The sequence below is a fragment of the Nicotiana tomentosiformis genome, chromosome 11, assembly GCF_000390325.3.
Source record: "Nicotiana tomentosiformis chromosome 11, ASM39032v3, whole genome shotgun sequence".
Classification (NCBI taxonomy): Eukaryota; Viridiplantae; Streptophyta; class Magnoliopsida; order Solanales; family Solanaceae; genus Nicotiana; species Nicotiana tomentosiformis.
The window spans coordinates 96,869,790-96,888,516 of NC_090822.1; the positions used below are offsets into that span (position 1 = coordinate 96,869,790).

At 37.2% G+C, this 18,727-nt stretch overlaps 1 protein-coding gene across 4 annotated transcripts; it reads right to left on the reverse strand.

The window, feature by feature from the left end:
• Positions 1-2,552: 2,552 nt before the first annotated feature.
• LOC104092190 (uncharacterized) lies at positions 2,553-18,218 on the reverse strand. 4 transcript variants are annotated; one of them, XR_011412467.1, is made up of 20 exons: positions 16,377-18,216; positions 15,948-16,148; positions 15,038-15,142; positions 14,870-14,935; positions 14,620-14,784; positions 14,137-14,214; positions 13,861-14,058; positions 13,691-13,760; positions 13,478-13,605; positions 13,314-13,370; positions 12,465-12,647; positions 12,251-12,343; positions 12,050-12,135; positions 11,906-11,972; positions 11,751-11,817; positions 11,507-11,643; positions 10,143-10,234; positions 7,927-7,993; positions 3,799-3,871; positions 2,553-2,806 (listed from the first exon to the last, which is right to left on the reverse strand). XR_011412467.1 is itself a non-coding variant. In XM_070189971.1 (19 exons), the coding sequence occupies exons 1-19, from the start codon at positions 17,622-17,624 to the stop codon at positions 2,732-2,734; spliced, it is 3,183 nt and encodes a 1,060-aa protein (XP_070046072.1). In that variant the 5' UTR covers positions 17,625-18,217; the 3' UTR covers positions 2,553-2,731. The 4 variants fall into 4 exon arrangements, 3 of the variants coding, with proteins under 3 accessions (XP_070046072.1, XP_033510986.1, XP_009596016.1); XM_070189971.1 differs by lacking the exon at positions 3,799-3,871 and having other exon boundaries at positions 16,377-18,217; XM_033655095.2 differs by lacking the exons at positions 2,553-2,806; positions 3,799-3,871 and adding an exon at positions 4,536-4,661 and having other exon boundaries at positions 16,377-18,218.
• Between the last annotated feature and the right edge of the window lie 509 nt (positions 18,219-18,727).

Genomic DNA, 18,727 nt, shown 5'->3' on the forward strand with positions numbered 1-18,727 from the left:
CTATACACATCCGCATAGAGCCATCTTTCTTCTTTACAAATAATAATGGTGCACCATAGGGCAAGACACTGGATCTTATGAATCCTTGATCAAGCAAGTCTTGTAACTGCTCTTTCAATTCTTTCAACTCCGGCGGGGCCATACGGTATGGTGGAATAGAAATGGGCTGAGTGCCCGGAGCCAAATCAATACAGAAGCCAATATCCCTGTCGGGTGGCATCCCCGGCAAATCTGCAGGAAATACTTTTGGAAATTCACGAACAACTGGTACTGAGTCCATAGAAGGGACATCCACACTGGGATCGCGAATATAAGCCAAATAGGCTAGACACCCTTTCTCTACCATACGCTGAGCTTTCATATAAGAAATAACCCTACTGGCAGAATGGCCAGAAGTTCCTTTCCACTCTAACCGAGGTAACCCCAGCATAGCTAGGGTCACTGTCTTGGCATGACAGTCCAATATAACATGGTAAGGAGACAGCCAATCCATACCCAAGATGACATCAAAATCTACCATATCAAGAAGTAGAAGATCCACACTAGTCTCAATATTACCAATAGTAACCACACACGAACGATAGACATGATATACTACAACAGAGTCTTCCACCGGTGTAGATACATACACAGAAGCACTTAGAGAATCACAAGACACAACCAAATATGAAGCAAAATAGGAGAACACATAGGAATAAGTAGATCCTGGATCAAATAGAACTGAAGCATCTCTATGGCAAACTGGAATAATACTTGTGATCACAGTATCAGATGACTCGGCCTCAGGCCTAGCTGGAAAAGCATAAAATCGGGGTTGGGCCCCACCACTATGAACTGCGTCCCTGGGACGGCCTCTGACTAGCTGGCCTCCACCTCTAACGGTCTGACCTCCACCTCTAATGGCCTGACCTCCACCTCTAATGGCCTGACCTCTACCTCTAGCTGCTTGACCCCTGCCTCTAGCTGGCTGAGCAGGCAGTGAAGCAACCGGTGCCGGTATGATGGCACGAGAATCTTGTTGAGATCTGTTACTCGCCAATCTAGGTCAATACCTCCTGATGTGACCAATGTTCCCACACTCATAACACCAATCCTGATGCCGTGGCTGCTGAAGCTGAAGCTGACCCAGATGGGCCGGATAACCACTGTAGTAACTCTGGAGTGGTGGTGCACTGATAGAAGCTGAATGTGCACTGAATACTGGCTGCCCAGAGTAAGGCATAATAGGACCATGACTCCCCAAAGCACCGGGAGATACATGAAGTGCTGAATGAAACGGTCTGGGAGGGTGACCTCTACCAAAATTACCCCTACCTCCAGACGAGGCACCACTGTAACCACCGAACTGACGAGGCCTCTTATCAGACCTCTGCCCTCTTTTCTGTGCAAGAACCATCTCAATTCTCCTTGCGACATTAGCAGCCGCCTGAAAAGAAATCTCACTTCCGGTCTCCTTGGCCATCTGAAGTTTGATAGGGTGAGTGAGTCCGTCAATAAATCTTCTCAGTTTCTCTCCCTCAGTAGGTAGTAAAAGGAGAGCATGACGGGCCAAATCCACTAAACGATACTCATACTGAGTAGCAGTCATACTGCCCTGCTGTAGACGCTCAAATTGCTTTCGGTAATCCTCCCTCAGTGTGATAGGAAGGAACTTCTCCAGAAATAGCTGAGAGAACTGCTACCAGGTAAGTGCAGGCAATCCAACTGGTCTAGTCAATGTATAATCTCTCCACCACCTCTTGGCGGAACCCGTCATCTGGAATACAGCAAAATCAACCCCATTAGTCTCAACTATACCCATGTTCCGCAGCGTTCAAAATAATTCTGTGGGTCTTCAGAAGGTGCACCACTGAAGTGAACTGGAAAGAGCTTAGTGAACTTATCCAATCTCAATAAGGCCTCAAAAGACATGGCGGGCCTATCACCGATCTGTGCCACAACAACTGGCTGAACTACCCCAATTGGCGGGGCTGCTGGAGTGGCTATGAACCTTCCGGGACCTGAACTGGTCCAATTGTTACATTTTGAACTGCAACCTCCTCCTGAAGATCCACCTAAGGTTCTACAACAGGTGCGGATGCTCGAGCTCTGGACTGAGCTCTACCTCTGCTTCTACTTCGGCCTCGGCCTTTGCCCCTAATTGTAGTTGTCACTGGGGGCTCTGGCTCCTGTCCAGTTGTAGACGCAGTGCGTGTTCTCGCCATTTGCGAGAGGACAAGAATAGAAGAGTTCAATCGTCAATGATAGAAATAAATCGCACGACAGAGTAGAATAGAAGTGAAACTTGTTCCTAAACTTCATAGCCTCTGGAAGATAAGCACAGACATCTCTGTACCGATCCTCCAGACTCTACTAAGCTTGCTCGTGACTCGTGAGACCTATGTAACCTAGTGCTCTGATATCAACTGTCAAGACCCGAAATTCCCACCTTCGGACCGTGATGGCGCCTAACATTTCACTTGCAAGTCAACGTTAGAATAATATTATCCATTTTTAAAATAATTTTAAATTTATTAATAATAAGGAAACAAATGCGGAAGCAAAGTTTAAAATATAGTAAAATAATGCATCAAACAACGGTGTCTAAATACCATCCCAGAATTAGTGTCACAAGTGCACGAGCTTCTAGAATAAATACAAATAAAGGTCTGAATAAAATAAAGTTATCTGGAAATAAACACACAGCCAAAGTAAAATAGACGAGGACTTCAGAACTGCGGACTCCATGCAGTTATACCTCAAGTCTCCTCTGAATAACTGAAATCCGAGCAAAACTATGGTACGCCGCTGGGACCAACTCCAAAATCTGCACAAGTGCAGAGTGTAGTATCAGTACAACCGACCCCATGTACTGGTAAGTGCTGAGCCTAACCTCGACGAAGTAGTGACGAGGCTAAGGCGGGTCACTTACATTACCTGTATGCAATATTAGTAGCAACAACAATAATAGGAATAAATCAAGTAATTCATTTATAATAATTGAAGGCAACTCAGTAGTCATAACCAATTATCATTTCCATTATTTCTGTTGCAGCGTGCAACCCGCTCTCACAATATATCCACATTCAGTTCTGTTGCGGCGTGCAACCCGCTCCTCCAACATATTCATTTTAATCAAGTCTGTTGCGGCGTGTAACCCGATCCTCCAATATTAACTTTTTAACAAGTCTGTTGTGGCGTGCAACCCGATCCTCCAATATTGACTTTTAATAAGTCGGTTGCGGCGTGCAACCCGATCCTCCAATATTGACTTTTAATAAGTCTGTTGCGGCGCGCAACCCGATCCTCCAATATATTCATTATAATCAATCTTGTTGCGGCGTGCAACCCGCTCCTCCAACATTTTCATTTACCAATTCTTATAGAAGAAATTTTTTCAATAAATGTAAGAATTAATATAGAATTTCAAGACAACAAGCATACAATAATTATGATTTAATTCTGAAGCAAACAATGACAAATAGCAAATTATTATGGAAATCAGGGAGCAAATAGGCAGTTTAATATTTAATATGCTAAATGTCAAATAACAATTAAGGCACATAATTCAAATAGCATGTAACAATTAATGCAGGAATTCAAGAATTTATATTTGCAAAGAATAAGAGAGAAACAATTATTATAATAATTAATTTATGATTAAAAATAATTTATGATTTTTTAAGTAAGCAGGCAAACAATTAATTTGACGACGTATAGACACTCGTCACCTCGCCTATATGTCGTTTACATACAATTCACATAACAAACAATTTAAGGGTTCTATTCCCTCAAGTCAAGGTTAACCTCGACACTTACCTCGCTTTGCAAATTCCAATCAATTATTCAACCATAGCTTTTTCTTTTAAATTTGCCTCCGAAAGCTTCAAATCTATTCACAAACAATTCAATATATTCAATACTAATCATAGGAATTAATTCCATATGAATTTATAAATTTTTCGGATAAAAATTCGAAATTCATTAAAATATTCGACAGTGGGACCCACATCTTAAATTCCGGAAAAACTCGCGAAATCCGAACACCCGTTCCGATACGAGTTAAACCATACCAAATTTGTCCAATTCCGATATCAAATGGATCTTCAAATCTTAAATTTTTATTTTTGGAAAATTTTGCAAAAATTCCAATTTCTTCCATCTAAATCCGAAATAAATGATGAATATAGATATGGATTTGTGAAATATAATCACTTTATGATAAAGAACACTTACCCAGTTCAAAGTCGTGAAAATTCCCCTTGAAATCGCCCAAATCCGAGACTCAAAACTCAAAAATGAGTAAAAATGGCTAAGACCCAATTTTATGTATTCTGCCTAGCATTTTCGCATCTGCGGTGCCTGGGTTCGCATATGCGAGCTCGCATCTGCGAGAAAAATCTCGCATCTGCGAAAAGGGGCTATCAGGCGAGGTTCTGCATCTTCGGACAAAATCTCGCACCTGCGACGTCCGCTTCTGCGCACAAGGGCCGCACCTCCGAAGGCCGCATCTGCGATGGATGTCTCGCTTCTGCGAGCTCGCACCTTCGGTCAAAATTCTGTAGGTGCGATTATAGCAGAACCCAAATTTCAGATTTTTGCTTAAGTCCAATTCTTGTTCCGATTTCGATCCGTTTCACTTTCGGGGTATTCGGGACCCCATTCGAATATACCAACAAGTCCTGTAACATAATACGAACTGACTCGGGGTCTAAAATCACGTCAAACAACACTGAAATTATAATTCACACTCTGATTCGAACTTTGAGTTTTAAACTTTCAAATTGCAAATCTCGTGCCAAAACATATTAAATGAATCCGGAACGACTTCAAATTTGGCACACAAGTCATAAATGACATAACGGAGCTGTTCAAATTTTCAGAATTGGATACTGACTCCGATATCAAAAAGTCAACCCCGTGGTTAAACTTGAAATATTTAGCCTTTAAATTGTTAGTTCCGTTAAATGGTCATAACTTGAGCTAGGGACCTCCAAATTAAATTTCGGGCATACGCCCAAGTCCCAAATCACGATACGGAGCTACCGGAACTGTCAAAATACTGATCCGGGTCCGTTTACTAAAAACGTTGACCAAAGTCAACTCACTTGAATTTTAAAGCTCTATTTCACATTTTAATTCATTTTTCACATGAAAACTTTCCATAAAATTTTACAGACTGCGCATGCAAGTCGAGGAAGGATAAATGGTATTTTTTGAGGTCTTAAAATACAGAATTACTTATTAAATTTAAAAGATGACAATTTGGGTCATCACACTAGAGTTGAGTATAGAAAGCCCAAGACAAAATCTCAACCTGTTACAATATATATCTTTGTTGGTTACGTGCCATATTTTTCTTGTAGTTAAAGGCGGAGATCAAATTTGGTGAATTCAAGAACGGAATTAAATTTATAATCAGGGCGCCTAATCACAGAGAATCCCAAACCCTCCATGTCTCGGATATCGATATCTCTTTCATATTCACGGAGGAATTCGTCGAAAGTGAGAGAAGAAAAATATTTCGTTGGAACCACGTATTTCAACTAAGGGTGGCAATTGGGGCGGTCTAGGCCCGGGACCCGATTTTAGTGGGCCTGGGTCGATTTCGTGGGCCGATCCTATGGTTTGGGCCCGCCAGGCCCGGGACCATTTAGCCCGCCAGGGACCGGACCAGTCCCTTAGCAGGCCAAACGGTCCCAACGGCTATATTTTTAAAAGAAAAAAAAAATCTTTTTTTAAAAAAAAAATATAGCCGTTGGCTATTTATAAAAAAGTCATTTAACCCCCCAACTTTGTTTTAACCCCAAACTTTTTATACATTTAATATATATACTATACTATACTATACTATACTATATATACATCTTATATATAGTATATAAGATGTATATATAACTTATCGAATATAGCTTATTACTTATACATTTAATATATATACTATACTATACTATACTATATATACATCTTATATACTATATATAAGATGTATATATAACTTATCGAATATAACTTTATATATATATATATATATATATATATATATATATATATATATATATATTAAATATTAAATATTAAAATTTAGGTCACAATTCTATAATAAAATTTACAAAGCATTGTCTTAAATATTTTTTTTTTAACATACTTTTGTCTCTAATATCTATTTAATTTTTATTTTATTTTTAAAATATGTTGGGCCCACTTAGCTCGTTTAGCCCGCGGGCCGGGACTGTTTAGCCCGGGTCTAAACGATCCCGGGCCGATCCTTACAAAAAGCCCGTTTAGGCCCGGACCCGTTTAATTTGGGACCGGGCCCGGGACTATTTGGACCGGCCCACTTGACCCGTTTAGGCCCGGGACCGGCCCACTTGCCAGCCCTAATTTCAACTCACGTACGCCAATGTAGAATACAAAATTAGATGATTTCTTGCATGCCTTTTTTAATAACACTAGTGAATTGATCCGCGCTTCGCGCGGTTATAATTCTTTTTATTGAATTTATAAAATAATATTTTTAGTGCTCGAATATTGAAATGTATTTAAATCTTTTGCATCTTTAAATTCAAAAAGCTTAGAGTTTAAGTTAAAAACATTTTGAGAGGATGACTTGGCACCGCTCAAAAGCTAAGAATGACATGTGTCTTTTTTCTCCTTCTATTGAATTTTTCTCCTCTTTTTTACCCGCTAACTTTAATTGTTTACCTCATTACTTAACTACAAACGCCAAACGTCTTCATCAAACGTGAGTTAGGAGAAGTGACTGATTATTATCATTTATTACTTTTGCTTAAATGTTGCTAATCAAACAGTTATAACTTTTAGTATGTGTTTTAAGTGGACAAGCGGATTCGAACAATTACAACTTTAACATCTGTTGCAGGTCTCAAAGAGTGTTGCTACTCATCAATCTTCAAACACGGTATGTTTTCTCTTCTCATTTTGCTATTTAATAGTCTTGGTTATTTTTCCCTTCCCTATTTAAAGGCCCTATTAAATGTATGTAATTTCTCAACAACAAGAAATTTAATAAGGGTCAAAATATATATCTGTATATAATTTGTATCTTATCACAATCTCATATTCAGAATTTAAGATTGGTTTTTGCCCAGCATTAGCACAATAAGAAAATGTACAAACTCTTCTTTTATATTCAGTATGTAACTATTACCTATAAGTTATTCCTTAGAGGCAAGTTATTTTATGAAATAATAACAATGTTCTTTTCACAAAATAAAACTAAACCTCTAGTATGCAAAAAAAAATGAAAGGATCAACTCATTTCTATACTATAAGATCACAAGATGGTATAAGATATAAGTGCATGAACTAAATTTAACCTCTCTATCGCAATAGGAGCTGATTGTGTTCTTTTTTTCTTTCTTAAAAAAAGTAATACATTAATTACCAACATTCAATTACCGAATGTTTATACATACATAAGTTTTGGTTTAATAGGCAACATCCACAATATAATGATACGTTCATATCGGCAGATCAGTCAACCATCTAGATGAAATTTAAATCAAAAGGGAATTGAATATGAGAATGTAATTTAATGTTAGATGCTTGAAAAGTATTAGTTGGACTTCTTTTTACCTCTCTACTGACCTCTCTACTTTAGATGTTATTAATAGTATATTTTCTCCTAGAGAACTGGTAGTCAAATCAATACTTCAAAAAATAGAAGAAAAGCATGAAATATTGTGTAATTTTTAACGTTTCATAAGATTTCAAATGCATTTTTTACTTTTTTGTAATGAGCTACATGGGACATTAATAACTGATCCGATAATAGCATAATAGCCTGGGCAAGATAGACTCTCTTATCGTAAGGGTTACCTTCCTTCCCTACCAGTAAATTAGTAATGCCGGTAAGCTTCTTGGGAAATTTTATATCAGTCATGAACTTAATCTAGTATCTAATAGTTCTGATTTCAAACTAACCTCCGCAAAAACTGAAATAACTTTTGGAATGTACTGATAGCTGGGACCAATAAGTTCTCTATCTGACCTGCAAATGAGAAAAATTTCGATAACAATTCGACCCTAAAATCCTCAAATTTATCCAAGAGGGTTTTCAAATTTTTCCAACTTAATTCACCAATTAAATGATAAAAATAACCATGGATTAGGATAATTTAACCAATATTGAGTTAAGAACACTTAACCCGTTGTTTTTCTTGAAAAACTACCGAAAATCGCCTCTTCCCGAGTTCAAATCCGTCAAAAATGTCAGAACTTAAACTCACTGCCCAATCATTTGCTCTACGCGATCGCGAAGCATAGTTTTTCACTGCCCAGATTGAACCCTACGCGATCACGGACTTTTTCACGCGATCGCGAAGCTCACTCTCACATGCCTACGCGATCGCGAACTCGTCCACGCGATCGCGAAGCACAAAACGCGTGACCTCTATTTCTGCTCCACTTACTCTACGTGAACGCGACCTTCTTCACGCGTTCGCGGATAACAAACTCGCATAGCTACGCGATCGTGTCCAATTCACGCGATCGCGAAGCACAAAATCATCACTGCCTCAATTAAGCTTACGCGATAGCGAATGAATCCATGTGATCGCGTACAAAGAAACCATAACCTGCTGAAACGAGAACTTCAGCTATCAAGCCAAGTCCAAAAATGATCTGTTAAGCATCCGAAACTCACCTGAGCCACCCGGGACCTCAACCACACATACCATTAAGTCCCAAAACATCATACGAACTTATTCATCACCTCAAACAACGCTAAAAATACGAATCCCACGTAGATTCAAGCCTAATGAACTTTGAAACCTTCAATTTCTACAAACGACGCCGGAACATATCAAATCACGTCCGATTGACCTCAAATTTTGCACACAAGTCATAACAGACTTATTAATATTTTCAGAATCGGATTTCGACCCCAATATCAAAAAGTCAACCCCCGGTCAAACTTCCCAAAAAATTTAACTTTCGCCATTTTAAGCCTAATTCCACTACGGACCTCCAAATAATTTTCCGGACACGCTCCTAAATCCAAAATCACCATACGGAGCTATTGGAATTATCAGAATTCAATTCCGAGATCGTTTACGCCTAAGTCAATATCCGGTCAACTTTTCTAACTTAAATTTTCAATTATGAAACTAAGTATCTCGTTTCACTCCGAAATCCTTCCGGATCCGAACCAACTAACTCGGTAAATCATAAAACAACTGTAAAGTATAAATTGAGCAATAAATGGGAGAACATGGTTGTAATACTCAAAACGACCGGCCGGGTCGTTACATGAATATATTTGTGCGGCGTCTTCTTAATTTAGTAGTTCACAACTTATGTGATTCAATTGTGCCACCATGGCATCCTTTATATACTTGGTCAAATGCCGAGGCATTATGTGCAAGTGCAGTGTAAGAAACTATCGTGTCGAAACCTTCAATAGTTTACAACTATCTGCATTATGCATTTTTTCATAATAATGGTTGTATCTTTTCTCTACATGTTTGCAAAAGAAGTAAACTTTGTAGATAATAAGGTTTATGTGCAATTAAAATTTATTTCTACATGTATTTTTCTATATTAATGGTAATTTTCTGTTTTGTTTTTATAGGTTCAAGAAATGGCTAAATTTGTGCACAACCTTTCAGTGAAACATTGAAGACTAAAAATTCATTAAATACTACAATCAGAAAGGCTTGTAAATGCTACAAAGATCATATACTTTATATACATCAGAAGGAAATTGGGGATCTCTTATCACGAAAGCCTACACTTGGAATTGCACATCCTAATGAAATATTTCTAAAACATATAAAATAAACATTGTTGCAATTGCACTGTCATAAACTTCCCCCACTTGTTTGGGACTGAGGCTTAGTTATTGTTGTTGTTGTTGCACTGTTGCAAACTTGTAAACTAGTTACAATGCTAAATGATACTTCAAGAGTTTGTTTGGCTAGTGATGGGTTAGATTTCCCAAGATGTGAAATCAGGAAACATGCTAGCATAACACTTGGAATTATATTTTCAAAAAATAGTTCCAATCATATGTTGCCATTTTGTAATCTTTTCTTTTCTAGTTTTCCAAAATAAATACGTAAAACAGATAACAATGAAGATTTAAAATAGTAAAGCGAAGACCAGAAAAGGATGAAAACTAGAGCAAACTAATCCAGTACCTTTCAACCATCGAACATAGCTCGCCATGAACATATTTGGCTTCAGCCAGGTCACCCTTTATAGGCAGGCAATTCAACCAAATCGGAACAATCTACCAAAGGATTTGGAATTAGAATTGTGAAGAAATTATAGCAAGATTAAATAGTACAATGGAGGAACATCACTTTATCTGTGAAGATCAAAAGCAATATGCTTTACCATATTTCAACATTTGTGCGCATGCACAATGAAACAGACTCTTATCAGAAGGTATTAACAAAAGGCACAAACAATTGCACCAACGACCATGTTAGCAATTGTTTGCAGTCTTTTTAAAATGTAAAAAAGTACTGATAATGTAAAAGTGTCTTTTGAGTATTTTCTTCTCTTTCTTTTTTAAACACTTTTGAGCTTAGTAAAGTATCTTATGGTAAAGCTAAATCAAATGCTCTCTCCAACCCAATTTATCTGAAGGACATCTTAAAATGTTTGACGCCATTTGACTAATAATATTTACCATACAACTTTCACAATTTTGTAGATTTCAAATTCATTTAAAACTAAAATTTTAAACTTTGATACGCCATACCATGTTATATCAACCAAACTAGATTTTCGACTATTAGTTGGAGTAATATTCTCTTCCACTACCATAAGTCAAATGAACATTTCAAACTCTAGACAAGTCAATTAGTGTCATATAATATGAGATAAAAGGAGTAGGTGAAAAAAGGAAATAAACTCAAAGGGATCTCCATTAGCAAGTATAACTTAAAGGAAACAGAGGAATCTCAATATACATGTATAGCAATAAATACTTTTTTTCCTTTTCATGAAAGGAAGGAAAATACGAGTGTCTTAAATAGTCCGGAGAACAACAGAAAGAGAGAAAATAAAAAAGTCTTAATAACTAGGGAAATGGCAATAATTATGCAATTTGGAACTAACTTTTAGAAAGTGTAGAAAGTACAAGCATATCAATCAATCATTAGCTTATTAATCATATTAAGTTGCATAGTATAACAATATTCTTGTTGGGTTAACTAAGACACTTTTCAAATAAAGGATGAAATAAGTAAATGAATAAGACAGGAATTACTGGAACCTCTTTTAAATCTCTTTATGTTGAATAAGAAGGTCACACTACTATATCCCATTCTAGTGCAATTCAACTTATAGAACTGAATCAGCGGCTATGAGAAAGATTAAAATGAACCATAAAAAAATAATTGCAGCTCTCAAACTATTTGATGCATGCAAGGAAGTTTGCAATAAAGACCTAAATGTACACCTTAAATATCAGAATTCCAACTCAAGCATATATGACCTGTAGGCTTAAGAATGAATAGACAAATAAATAATAAGGATTTCAAGAAGGACAAACCTGGGCTGAATTGATACTTTCCCGATGGAACTGACATATCTTACCCAGTGCAGAAACAGCATTATCATATGCACATTCATTCTCAGGTTCACGAGCACATAAATGCATTATCACAACATTGATCCTTGAAATAGCCTCTGAATCATGTCATGAGATTTAGTAGTAAGTACAAAAATGTAGTATCATTTTTCGTCAAGTTCCCATGTTGAAAAGGATCTCAATATCACATTCAACGGTATTATACCTTTAACAACAGGTTTGAAAACAGAACTACCATATTCCGCATAAAGCCCAAGTCCATAAAGAGCATTCTGGACACGTCATCGATGGTGTTTGGTTAAATGATATCGTGAGCAACTTGAATAAAGAACCTGGCAGCAACCATTAAGATAGCCAAACCTGTCTAACTCTTGGGTTCTCGTCATTGCTTGCATCCAAAAACAAAGGTAGAAATATATCACAGTACCTAGTTGACAAAGGAAATAATTTTTATCAAAATGGTGATCCCAACCATTTAAGAAAATCTCATACACACAAACCCACTTTAGAGCCACTTCAGGGCACTCCCTCACTAGGCTAGCAAAGATAACAGTTGGTGTACATCTCTCTTGAGCTGTTTTATCTTTTCCCTTCATAGAAGCAAGAAAAATTTTAAAATTTTAAATTAAAAAAAAAATTAAGACATAGATATGAATAAATAAGTAGAGTGGTAGAATAGAAGTGGCTATCATGTCCTGAACTCACCCACATAGGAATCAGATATGATGCCAGCTCGTCAATGAAAGGAAAGAATGCTGCCTTCACCATTTTGATCAATGTTTTTAATATTCGACAAAGCTGATAATAAGAAAAAGCTCAGGTTATTCGATAAGTAAAAGTATAACCAAAGTGAGGCTTGCATAAAGAGTACAACAGTGTGTCATTTATATCTGAACTTCATTCTTAGAATGGAACATACCTGCCACAAAATATGATCTTCTTGCCATTTTTCCGTCCTCAGCAATTCATCTTCCTCAGCATCAAAGTCTTCTGATTTTGCTCTCTCCTTGAATTTTCGTTTTCTGTTTGAACTTTCTGTAATGACATGCCTTACCTCAGTCACTATTCTACGAAGCTGACCTTCATTGAGAAGTGGACTGATCTGAAAGAAGAAACATAAGGACAAGAATGACAATCCTATTTTGCCATTCTAACTCACTTTCTGCCACTCTTGCTATTTCTCGCTTTTATAGTACTAAATAGAACATTTCAAGCAATAGCTAGAAGCTGGATTAACAGGGGGTTTACTAGAAAGAAGTTTCCCAATGGAGCCAATCTAATACAAAGTTACTAAGCTGTTTGTCAGACTCACTAGTCAAGATAACTTTCGTAACTTCCGTATCTCTATCATAAATTTGATTCCACATTTCAATTTTTAAGAATTTTATTAAAGTTTGACCATGTCTTTGTAGGTATAAATGCACACTTAGTAAGAATTGAATAAGGAGATCCTACTTTACTTGATCCCCTGAACATATTAGCATGCAAGTCCTTGCGCGCTCTTTGTTCCCATGTCTTCCTCTTTATAAGAGATGTACCAAGTTTTCTTTGCTTCTGGTATAATATAACTGATATGAGTTTGGATGAGTGTTTTTGTAGATTTCTATTGAAGGAGAAGAAATTGGAGTTATTTACTGTGTGGTTACGTAAAAGCCAACTTATGATCAAGTGGGAACATAAAAATTAAAAAGAAACATACCACCTCACTAGGAAAAAATGCAAACTTGGATCAAGAATATTAAGGAAATTGTCTTCGACATAACCGAACCTGCAGGTAATTGTTCAATGTACTCAACATGACTGCAGATATATCTGTCATAGGCTCCTGCATGAGATAACAAATCAAGTGTCACTTCTCTTTATCCAAATAGAGCGAAGTTAAACAATCTCCGAACCCAAAAAAAAAACATAATTACTGAGGTTAAGAACAACCTCATGCAAAGCATCTAGCAAAGACTGCATTATATGGTCTGACAACTTTGTGAAATATGCCTCACTTGCACCTTGTGCGATCCCTTTCTCAACAGCCAGTTTAGCAGAACGCAACAAAATATACATGGCTTAAACAGCAAAAATTTAGAAAATTGCTTCAGCAATTGAAAAATTAGAAAATTAAAAACCACATGAAATCACGAGAATTCTCACAATTAACAGCACATTTCCTGAGACCATTGTGGGTATAGAATTTCAGAAGTGGAATAAAGACTGAAACAACCTGTTTAATGCATTAAGCCATTGATATGACCTGTTTAATTTGACATCACTCAACTGCACATGACAAAAAGGAAAACGTGCAGATGATCGTTCATGCCAACCTGGGAAACCCATGGGTAGAAGTCTCCCTTTAATGTCTCAGCGAAGCGGCATAGCATAAAACAGGCTGCAACTTGGTTCCGCTTCACAGAGATGGTTATAGCAGGTTCAAGTTGAGCATATTGAATAATAAAGGGCATGACTTTATGGATATAAGGAAGAAAATCCTGTCCTAGGCAATCGCAAATTGCAGCACATGCCTGCAATGAAATTAAGAAAATAAAAAGAGGCCAATCTAGAAAGAAATTTGATCTTAAAATTAAGTGATCTACACATACCCTTAGCAAGTATTCAGTTGGAGAATCATCCCCCTTCGCTTGTATTCCTTGTAATGATATCATAATCACTTTGATGACCTTTAATGACAACATAAAAAAGGAAACTAATAAAAAGTAAGCTCTATATTCTGAAATGACCAAAGGAAAATAAGCTCACACCAGCACAGGCCAAGACAAGAAAAAGAATGCCAAGAGATAGCGGAGAGATATCACCGTCATACGTTTTGTTGCACATAATTGTTGAAAGAAATAGTAACTTAAACAAGAGTAATCTATATTATGGTTCGACTACGGTAAAGCCATGAAACAAAGCATAACAAATGAAACAAGAACGAAGCAACCCCAATCGATCGCATCTATATACGTGTTCAGTATTCCATGAGTAAGGAACTAAAAGAGATGTGTCCTATGAGCATGGCATCAATATATATGTGTTCAATCAATGGCATCGAAGCTCAGTACTGGGCATAGTTGGAAGAAGACCTGCTCTGCGTCTTCTCTAAATTTCTCCCTGCCAACAGCAGACCCAACACAGCTCATGCACTCTATCGCTCTGGCAAGAAGAATGAAATCGGATTTAAGATCTGCATTTCTCAAGAAAGCTTTCAACTGTGGCATAACAGTGTCATAATAGGTCCGGAAGTACTCCTGTTTACGTATAATATATCAGCCTTCATGATGATAATTTAATCAAAAATAGAACTTAGTCAGGAACAAAAGCACCAGCTAATACCTTAACAGATTCAGTTATACGAGACAATGCATATAATGCTTCTTGTTGGACCATTTGTTTGCCATTCTGCATTTCAAGCAACAAAATGCCGAAAAAGACATCATTAGTCTCTTGCACTTGTCAGAAGTAACATACCTCCGAAATTTGGTGGCCTCTATAGTTGCACACCTGTACAAGTACAAGCAGTTTGTTAACTATTCCATCTAGGTAAGGTATCAAAAAATCTGGCTTGTTGGACACACAGAAGAAGGATAGAGCTCCAGCAGCAGATGCCTATAAAAATGCCAAAAAGGTAAAAGGACCAAATTAGTTGGCATCAGCAACTGAATGGATTCACATCTACCAAATCCTTAGGCTTATGCTTATTTCCAAACTTTATTTACGGGTTCACTTTAGTTACCTTCCCTGACATTTAGTAATAATTACTTCCTCTATAATCTCATAGTATATTACAATCACTCAACGTTCTTGTAAGTTAGAAGAGAGATCTTATTGCAAATAAAATAAAGTCACAAAATAGATTTTCCACTGCCGAAGCCAATACATGTTTGTATTACAAAATTCTAGAAGGGATGTTACACAATACATCCTTAATTTGCGTCATATTGCAGAAAAGCAAAAGTGATTGTTGAGGACCAACTGGGAACAAGTGTTGCGACTAAGCAAATGAAGCAATATATAGTGAAGAGACTTCTTTGAGTAATCTCAAAATTACATCAAGAAATCAAGCAGAATGCAATAAGATGAGTGGATCGATAAAGAGCCAACTCCGACAGTTGTGGAATATTTAGTTTTAAGCCCAAGATTCTTAGGAATCAGATATACTAGAATATAAAAGGTATATTAGTTCTCAATTATTATTTTTATGGATAAAAATAAAAATTAAAGGGGTATACCTAGGCAAGGTTAAAGAACTTCAACTGTATGGTACATAAGACCACCTTGTAGAGGTGCAGTAAGAATAAAAACTTTGTTGGTTGTTTCATGTAGTAATGATAATCTAATCTTCTCTTAGCTGGCAATTGTTGTAGGGGAAACTTGCAGCATCCCTGAATAGTACATATCACATAGGACAAACCTGCACTCGTGGATGAACATGATCCATAGTTGCAGCTAATGCAGGAACTACTTGGTTATGGTATTGTTCTTGAAAATCTGGATGGTAGACAGTTGATAGCATGTCAATTGCGCAGCAAGCAGCCCATCTGACTCGAGGATGAGGATCTTGGAGACAATTTAAAACCTTTTTCACCGGTTGATCCAGATCCTTAATCATCACCTATAATAGCAAAAAGAGCCATGATTCCGAGGTACGTATTTGCCTAAGAAAAAAATCAAAGAGATAACTTTAAATGATGAAACAGTGTAAAGCATTCTGACAAGTATTTGGGGGGGGGGGGGGGGGGGGGGGGGGAATCATATACATTTAATGCTACGAGTTGAAATAATATTATATCCGTTACAATCAAAACATATAGCCATAATAAGTAAGTGCTTTTTGGTGTACCTGCTTTGAGCAGCCTTTAGCAATCTGAGCAAGTGCAAAGGGAGCTGCATGGCGCTTCTCCCACTCTGGGGCATCCCAGTAAGCAGACAGCTGCTCTTTAGCAATATGAACAAAAGACTTACCTCCTAATGCACGAGAAAACCGTTCTATGAAGTGCACACTAAAGCCGTGGTTACTTGTTGCCCCTGTACTATCATACTTGGTCTTGGCACTATGCCAATCAGGGTCATCCTTTATACCGGCTAATAAATTCACTAACACTGTTAAACATCTGCTAATAAACGAGAGCAACCTCTTCATCATCCCAGGTGTCTTCTCCCAGCTTGCCTCAACCAAAGTTACCAAAAATTCAACCGCCCCATGCCTCGTCCCCTCTTGCAATTTCTCATACTCTGCTATATCCAATATTGAACCCACAACAACCACTAGTTGTCGCCTCAAGAACCTAGGCTCATTCTTCGCCAAGTCCTTTAAAAATGCCAGCACGTACCATGATGCATCCTCGTCCCCACCGCTGCTCAATGTGTCAGCCAACGTCCTCAGCACACCTGGCAATAGATCTTGAAATTGCTCCTTTTCATTTGAGCTCGATACGCACTGAATGAAGTTGATCACAGCTTTTGTGGCCGCAATCCTCACATTGAGATCGAGGGTATCATCATTCAGTGTATTTAGGAATACTGAGTGCAGATCTTTTACCCAAAGGACAATCTTTTCGCTTCTATGCTCAGCTAGTTGCGCAAGTATTAAGAAAACTGACTTTTTTAAAAAGTTGTTTGAACTAGAATTAGTGACGCATTGGTGCAAGAAGGGCAATAACTCAGGCCAGTTATTATCCGGAAGAGGTGAAGCAGCCAGCGTATAAACAGTGTAACGAAGCTCTCCGATGATGAATTCTGATTCTTCTTGGTTCATACAATCAAGGATCATACACTTGATGCTTGATTGAGTGGAGACACTTAATTTGTGCCAAGTGCATAAGTCATCATCTTTAAGCAACTTCTTTAAGAGGAGAGCACACTCTTGACGGGTATAAAAGTCGTGGGAAGGACCAAGATAGTCAACAAGCTTAAGTGCAAGGGATTCTGGATCCTTCTGCCTCATCATGTTAAATATGGACTTAGCCTCCGAATCATTTTCCTCGGAGCTGTCTATGTGATCAGAAATAAATGTTTCAAATGGCTCTGAGTCAGGCCCAAGAATAGCCTCCATATCGGCCTTCTGTAACTGAGTAACCTTGCTATCCATTACAGTATATATTAAGATAAGAGAGAGACAGAGAGATGACTACAGAGTTGTGACAAATGAAAGAGATTCAGAGACAACTATGGAGTTGTCAGAAAACTGTAATATATTAAGGTAAAAATTACAGATACCTCCTCCAACAATTGTACTATAAATATTAAGGTCAACTCCCCTTTTTTGTTTTAAAAGATAATAAAAAGGTCCCCCCGGGCAAACCTACAAGCCAATATTTTAATAAAATATCTTAATATCAGCCTATTGTATTGTATATTGTTACTTAAAATTAAAATTTTATTATTAAATTCATTGTTATGGAACAGAAAAGTGTTATCCTATGTAACAGCTAAACGACATCGTATGAATCACAAATTCCAGAAACTCTTCACAACGCTAAACGACATCGTCTTAGTACCAAATCAGCTAGCATGACTGACCTCTGACTTCATTCTAGAAACTCGAGTCGATTGAGCTCCATATTTGACCGGATCCGACCAGTGAAGAACTCGTCGGCGTCAAGCCTTGGCCTCATCACCGCCGTCGTCCACGGCGCCGTGAAAAGTAAAAATTATAGACTCCTCCTCCGAGCTATTATATATTATCGTTAACTCCCCTTATTATTTCCAAACTTATAAATTACCCAGAACCAATTTTCTAGTAACTGTCATTTCTCTTTAAATTATTTACTTTAACTTAATTTAATAGCCCTTCAAAAATTCTGTTATTTTTAATATAGAATTAACATTTAACACCCACACGCAAAATAAAAGAAAATTTTTATGGAAGTTTCAGGGGTTAAGCAAAACGCTGAAATAAGTGCTACTTAAAAACTTCAAATTATATGTATGGGACTTGAAGGGTTATAACTTATAATTACATCATCTAATAAAAGTTAGGGGCAAATTTGTCTCTTTGTATTTTCATTTCATAAATATGAAAGGAGGATGCCTATGTAAATAAGTCCAAATTTCACTTATTTATTATTCTCTTATAAGTAGTTTCACTAAGATATAACTCAGATCAAAATTTGAGATAACTCTCTTATATCTTCACCAAAATTTATCCATTTCTTGATGAACCCTCATAGTCCAATGAATATGTAAGAATTA

Coding starts and splice junctions, on each gene's coding strand:
- LOC104092190 (XM_033655095.2), bottom strand. CDS start 17,624: ATGGATAGCAAGGTTACTCAGTTACAGAAGGCCGATATGGAGGCTATT. Junction 12,344..12,464: donor AAGATCATATTTTGTGGCAG/GTATGTTCCATT, acceptor TCTTATTATCAG/CTTTGTCGAATATTAAAAAC. Junction 11,818..11,905: donor AGAACCCAAGAGTTAGACAG/GTTTGGCTATCT, acceptor TGACGTGTCCAG/AATGCTCTTTATGGACTTGG.